The 7,500-nt window shown below is 33.3% G+C and overlaps 1 protein-coding gene and 1 long non-coding RNA gene across 19 annotated transcripts in view; one reads left to right on the forward strand and one right to left on the reverse strand.

Moving 5' to 3' along the window:
- Nucleotides 1-7,500, forward strand: part of LOC138049335 (kalirin-like) — a 170,252-nt gene that overhangs the window by 39,376 nt on the left and 123,376 nt on the right. For 17 of the 18 annotated variants that reach the window (XM_068895570.1, XM_068895571.1, XM_068895569.1 and 14 more), the window contains one exon: nucleotides 4,042-4,155. In XM_068895570.1, the coding sequence (XP_068751671.1) occupies nucleotides 4,042-4,155 (114 nt within the window). Of the gene's footprint in view, nucleotides 1-1,571; nucleotides 1,632-4,041; nucleotides 4,156-7,500 lie in introns of those variants that run through there. The other variant, XM_068895573.1, reaches the window with a different exon arrangement.
- LOC138049341 (uncharacterized) overlaps nucleotides 1-7,500 on the reverse strand; it is a 53,366-nt gene that overhangs the window by 4,900 nt on the left and 40,966 nt on the right. The gene's annotated exons all lie outside the window — the stretch shown is intronic.

Below are 7,500 nucleotides of genomic sequence, written 5' to 3' on the forward strand. Positions count from 1 at the left end.
TTCTGGAGGAAAGCTTTCGCAAATCTTGAAGTGAGATTCAATTCAGAATATTGATAAGGATGATTTCAATTAATTATTGTAGACTTAGACAGCATGAGTCTCCGAGCTTGTGGTTATTGTTAAAGCTTGTTTGATTAAAAAAAATGATTGCTTCATGGGAGTCCTGGAGGTTGGGTAAATGTATTTTAAATAAAAGGCAATAGTTAAAGGAAAGGTGACTCTTTTCTTCATCTCGCATTTGTGTGCAGATATATTAGCCTAGTGTCCAACTGAATCGTGGCTTACTAGTGACAGGTGAATGGCAGCATTGTTTCATAGACACTTCTGTCATTGAGGATTTAGGAGCACTTCATTCATTAAGAATTAGCACAACGTGTCAGTTATCTTCCTGAATAATTTTTTCAGTAAGTACTTGTGTTTGTGGTTTTTCCTGTAGGAGTTCACATGACATCTTTTTCTTTAAGTTACATTTTGTTTGCGTTGTACTAGGAACCATGTTTAGAGACAACTGGAATCTGTTCTTGTGTTGTGGTGATTTTTTTCAAGTCTTAAATATTTTGTGGCTGTCAATATGTACAATGTTTACCCCCTAAAGAATTATTGATCTACATTTTAAGAACACTTCTTGACATCCAATGTTATATTACAATAATAATTATATTGACTTTGAAAGTCATCATGTTGAATGGTGTCAAGGAATGGCTGGCACATTTTAGTTACTCTAAACTGGCATCAGGTTGCTCTTGAATACTCTCTATTGAAACGTTGACCTTGAACAAAAATACCATTTATTTTTATTTCTAATAATTTGTTCTTCTTCACTTTCAATTCTTTCAACATCGTGGTAAAAGGTATCAGTGAAAATGCATGAATTTTTCCTATGATGGAAGATGAGTCATGAAGGACCTTCATTAATTAATATTATTGCACTGCCATAATTATATTATATTCAACCTCTTCCGTATTTTTTACCCAAGCATCTTGTAGATGGTTAGAACCCAGTAGTTTCTCGAGTTGATGAAGTCAGTCTTGGTGACAATAGTGTCTATAAACACTCCTTCTTAGGAATATGTCACTTTACCAAGGGAATAATAATTGTGTGATTGTTAATTTTGATCAGGTGCCAGTCTTCCAAATTTAGTCATCTCAAGTGTAAGTCACAAGAGGTTAAGTATGAATCTAGATTTTCCTAGAAAATTACAAAAAATATATCAATATTTTTATTACTTTTTGGGACCAGCTATTGTAAGTTTGACAAATGCATCTCGGTGTTCTTTCCCATTGAAGGCTTTAAACTCTGTTTGCATTAGGCCTCCACAATTTCCACAGGTTGTGAGAAGCAAGAGCATGTTATCACCCAAAGGACTTGTGATAAGGGGTGATATGATAACATCAGATCTATTTTTAGTAATCAGTCAAGAGTCTGAAATACACTTCTGAATTTGTGGTATTCACAGATTAATGACAAAAGTTATTTCCTTGCCTGTCCAAGGTTGTCCAGAAAAAGTATTGTTCATGCCGTTTAACATTATGTAATGTCTTCCAGTGGTATAGTAAGTTAGAAATTGAAGTAACTTGAAACACTCATGGAAATGTTCCCTATTTCTCCTCATACAAGTTCGACAGAATCGGTAAGAGTGGATTTTGATCCTTCAAACACTTGATTATAAAGTATTATTGTACATGTTGTTTTAAGTTCTTGTAAGTTGAGTTAAGTACCGAAGTATATAGAGATATTTATGATTGGAGGAGAGAAGTATTGAGCTGCAGTTACACTTGAACACATAATAATTATTTTATGTTAGCTACGATTTATATTTCATTGAGTAAGCAGTTAAGACTGGGATAGTTCTTGTGACAGTACAGCCCAGCATGGGATTTCGAGTTGTCTGCTTAAACCTGTACATGACAAGTCTCATCCCATGCTAAAATTTTGGTTCATCAACTATGTTGAAATTTTGTTGTGAGTATGTGGTGAATTTCATGCTGGGTGTAATGCATAGATAATTTGGGTGGCAAATTTTTTGTAGAGGTGTAGCACAATACGTGGGTATGGTGGAAAAAACTAGCTTGTGTAGCTGGCAAAGTTTAAGAGTGTGTGCAAGTGGCAAATGCGTGAGGAATACTTGACAAGAAACAGGGTGGACCTCAATCATTCTTGTCATTATTCTTGGATTTATTTGTGTGCCTCTGTTGCAGAAAATGTAACTCTTGCAGACCTTGTTACACACATTTACAGCAAATCGCACCAGCTACACAGGCTGAGAAACATGGAATATCTTACAATTATGATAGTTACTATAGGACCTTTGTTACAACTTAATATTTAGTTAAAAAAAACGTTGGGGCATCCTGTATGCAATTATTGCAGCAAATGTTACCTTTCGCATGTGAATGAATGACATCTTTAAAATTACAAGGATTTCTTTGTTCTATTACAAAATGAGTTTTTGTCTTTGTGTAAGAGATAAGCCTCAACATGTTTTTTCCTTTATTTCAGTTTAATAATAATAAATATTGTTCTTTAGTTTTTCATTTTTAAGATGGATCAATGTAACCATGTGCCTTGTATACTATTAACGAAGGCATGTGAAAATGCAATTTTCTAAGGAAAAAATATTACAGGATACCCCTGGCTGCAGATTTCTCAAGAACATGTTCTTTTAATAGATGCCATGTGTTGCTATAATGGATTTTATTGAATTGATTTTATAGAATGGATTTTTACTTGAAAAGTGCAGTGTTTTATTGTATTGAATGCTTTTTTAGAACAACACAAATTCCTTGTAATCAAGAATGTAAACACAAATGTAATTGATTTTAAAACTGTAATTTAAGTAGCTGTACTATTTTAAACTTAATTCAGTAAGAACTTACTTTCATGTATTTTCTTGTGTCGATTTCTATTTGTGTTTCTGTTAGTGAAATAGAAAAAAAACTAGTTGTTCAAAGTAAACAAGGAAACAAAACTTAAGAATGCATACACAAACATTTTCAGCTAAATTTAAGTTGGCAAAAATAAGAAAAGTTTGCTTAGCATAGTGGAAAATGTATTTGCATCAAATTTTCATGCAATTTTCTTGAAAATGTCCTGCATCTATAGTACTGTCACATTTACAAACTAGTGGCTTTGTGAACTTTGAGTATGTAAATGTGATAAAACACTGTTGCTGATATTGTATACATTATTTTTGAAAAAGAGATTACATTAATGGTAGTACAAAACAACAAATCAGGAACTTAGTAATATTATACTTCTATCAAAAATTTGCTCATGTGAAAAAGATAAGGCTTTAACACCTGTTGAATGAGTTGTCTGTGTTCACTCTTTGCTTAATAATTGTGCATGTGTTTTTTCATTGTTATTGTACCTGGTATTCATATTTTCTTTTAACATAATAAATTATTATTTGTATCAAGAATGGTCAAGTAAAGAGTTCATCAACTTTCATTGGTATGGTTTGCTGGTAGTGCCCCTGGCTTTTTTTTGGTATTAACAGAGAAAACCTTATTTTTTTGGCATCAGGGTGAATTGCTGTATGCCTTGTGGTTCAAATATTTTTCTTGGTTTTTAAACCAGTTCAATGTATCTAATATTCATAATCATAATCTGAAACAAAGGAAAATCAAAATTGAACTGGTTTAAAACATTTTGAAGCAGGAAAATTTTTGAGCCACAACATGATAATGCAATTTTCCATCTCCGTAATTACATGTATATGGTTGAACAGAAAGTAATCAAGCCAAATGGTTTCTGTATAAACTCTGGATGCAATAATCATCTTAGCACTTTTCTATGTGGTTCAACCTTTGGTGGATATCAGTTGTTCTGTAGTTTTTAGTGAAGAACTGTTAACCTGTGTGATGGCTTTATTTTATGTGGTCTTACCGGTAACTGTTTTTGGGAGAGAGAATTGATTTTAAGTGCTACTTTGAGGAATCGTTGACTGTTTTCTTGGAATTTACAGCTTGTGTATTCACTTGAGTACAATATTACTTTTCTGTTGAATTTGTTTTAAATCTTTCTTTTTGCTTACACAGACAGTGGTTACGTCCTTGGATGGTCTTTATAAGTTTATAGACCTTGACCAGCTGACATCTGATTTAGGAGGTTGTTTTAAGTATGACCATTCCAAGTGGATCAACATGCGTATGGTAAGTTCTTGCTATTTTTTTAATACAGTGTGTATATATAAGAACTTTATTTTAGCTGGGATTTGAGAGAAGCCTACGGGCTATTATCTCTGAGCAAATGATACTCAACAGAACACAATCACTAAAACTTGGAACACAACCACTACTATTAAGACTACTACTATGTAGTTGCAAACATTTGGGCTAATACCAGTAGCAAGTGCAACCGAGAAATTGAACTAGTGGTCTTGAGCTTGGCTATTTGATGTTAGCATGACCCAAGTTTTAATCCTTGATTTAAAAAAGACACCTTTTTATTGTAATTGGAATTTCCTATTTAATAGTCGGCCATTACTAACCTCTCTTGAGAGAGCTGGATCGAGGAGAATGTGACGTGCAATGTGTGTGTACGTGGAGGAATTAATATGCAACAAGGGAGTTTCGGGCTTCCAGACTTTTCACTTATGTTTTGCATATATAATAAGCTGCATTTACATGCTGAAATTTTAAGCTAGTGAGTAAGCGATGTCATGTTTCCCAACCCTCTGGGGTCAAATCCGTCAGTTTTGAACGTTAGCAATGGCGGACCATGAAATCCAAAACTTACACTCAAAGTAAACGGCATTTGGATAAAGATAAAAGCACATCATTTTGCCACTCAAGTCATAAGCAATCACACTTTCGAAATCTGAACTAAAAAAGGGAAGTGATTTTTTGATCATACGTAGTCCCATTTTAAAACATAAAGTGAGACCTACAGCGTATTGTTTTAATATTTTTATAGATTACCAAATGCAAAAAAGATACCAAAACTACAAATATTAGAGAACCAGATACATGTATTTTCTCTGAATCTTTCTGTTTGATCAGGTTATCGAAGGTGAAAACATCTCTTTCAGCCAATTAAGTAAGTTCACAATCTCTTAGGTTGACAGGTTCGGATTGCCAACAGAGGTAATAAAAAACTTCATTCTAGAGCATTGATGGCTTTAGAACCAGAGCATAAATTGGCGCACTAGACAAACTAAAATCAAGCTATAACATACATGTAGTTCATTATAATTTGTAAAGTATGGCAGAAAACTTTAGAACCCTGAAAAAAACCTTTAAATTTGTGGCATAATATAGAACTAGCATGTGACACCCTCTCCCAGAGGTGAATCTGTGACACATATCAAAGGTGAACAGTCTTAGGGTAATTGGGATTTGGTGATGAAAGTAAACTAACGATGCCCCTTACACTAGCCCTTCAAGTGTGAGGGCTCATTTTGTTCAAAGTTGTTTGATCTAATACAGAAGTACTGTAACTGCAAAGACTGCAGTTTTTTTTGCCAATGAATCTTTTCAATCTCTTCACCTTTGACTTCCATTCCTCTGACGTTTGGTGAAGTCTCGAGATCTCAAGAGGCAATGCTGGCATCTTTTGATGACAGATAAGTGGTTATTGGCTTTTGATTACAGTATTAACTGGTGTTTTCAAGTGGAATTAAGTCTAGCTATGGCAAGCCCAAGGCCATTGGTACAATACTAAGCAGGGGTCTTTCTTTTTGTGTTGCTGGTGCATAGGCAGGAATCATGCACAGTTGAACTAAACTGTCAAAGGACAATGCCATGGTAAAATTAATGTCTTGGACATGTAAGGGCATGTGTGTGAATAAGGGTTGTGTTTTAATAATTTATCATTGTTATTCTACTATTTATTGAAACAATATCTTGAATTCTGGGAATCACACAACCTATACATTCTTCAAATATCTGCTAGAAAGAATTTTTTTGAGAATCTGTTGGTAATCCTGTTGTATAGTATTGGCCAAGTGCAAAAAGGTTGTTTAATGGTTAATCACTGCTTCTGTAAAACAATTCTTGAATTATTTTTTGTAATACCCTGAATGATCAAGATCTTAGCTTGTAAAAGCAGGCGCAATCAGGTTTCAAATTCTCCTTACTACTTAAGAAGAAAATCAATTAAAATTGGAAAGAACATATGCAATATTTAATTCAACAAACCATGATTTTTTTCTTAATTTATTTTTTTTCTTTTACTTCTCGATTTGGTTTTAATTTCTATTTATTAATTTATTTTTGATTACACCCTCTACCTTTAGAAGTTTGTTATTGACATTTCTTTGTTTTCTTTTCTTAAGTTTAAAATGAGATGTTTGTATTTTTGTAAATTGGTAGCCTGTCAGTGAATGATTATTATAATTGTTAAATTCTCGGATAATGCAATTCTCATGCTCTGATTGGTTCACTCAATCTCGGTTATCAGCTCATGTACCTTCTTTTGACCTTATATGGTAAATGATTGCGCTTAGTAGTGCTTTTACGTCAGGAAGCGAAATTTCTTCTGGTATAAAAGGAAAAATAAATGTTTTTTTGGAAAGTTTGGATCAATTTTCGAAGCTTAGAAGTACGCAAAAAGGTAAGAAATGTTTTTGTAATGAGCCTGCATCTGTCTGACCACTAGGTATTATACACAACATCGCATCTTCATCAAGTTTTTTCGATTTCGCTATTATTTTCTCCCTTTTTTCGCTCTTTTTTTGTACTTCCAAACTTTTGGAGTTTAAGGAAATTAATAAAACAATTATTCCATTCGCGCTAGTTGGATATGAGATTGGTTATAGCCAACTCGGCGCTACGTGCCTCGTTGGCTATTTACCATCTCATATCCAATGCGCGCTCATGGAATAATATTGTTAATTATTCTCCTTGGTTTTTCCAGGCTACCAGGCTTTATACTAGGTTTTATTCTAGGCTTTTAATAATGATGATGATGTAGTGCACAAAGACACACAGGAATGGACACTTATTAATGTAGCTGTACCTGCTGACCAAAATATCCTGACTACTGAGGAGAAGGTTGAAAGTGGTAGTAATACCCATCATGATATTGTTTTTAAGAATGCAAAGGTTTGGTATGGGAAGTTAAGTCTGCCTGACCTTTTTGGAAGTGCACAGTTGTCAGCCATCCTTGGTACTGCTCACATACATACATACATACATACATACTTTATTTGTCTTGTAGGTCAATAAAAGAGGGCAGCTAAAAAGCTGATGTGGACCTAGAACTAAAGTGTATCTACAAAATTTAAAAAATTAAGTTAACGAACTTACGAATTATTTACAATAAATAAGAAAGAATACAATACCCAGTAAGATAATCGATAGTTAATTGACTATAGTGCTAAAAATAGATTTAAAATAACAATAATAATAATGATAAAAATAACATTAGTATATGTAATTTACAATGTCTTTGTTTATTCCCTGCATGCCATTAAATGTTATTTTATCTAAAATGTTGGATTTTGCTTTAAGAGCAGATTTAAAAGAAATAACGTTCGGTTTACTTTTTAAATACGT

Source organism: Montipora capricornis, chromosome 5, assembly GCF_036669925.1.
Source record: "Montipora capricornis isolate CH-2021 chromosome 5, ASM3666992v2, whole genome shotgun sequence".
Taxonomy (NCBI): domain Eukaryota; kingdom Metazoa; phylum Cnidaria; class Anthozoa; order Scleractinia; family Acroporidae; genus Montipora; species Montipora capricornis.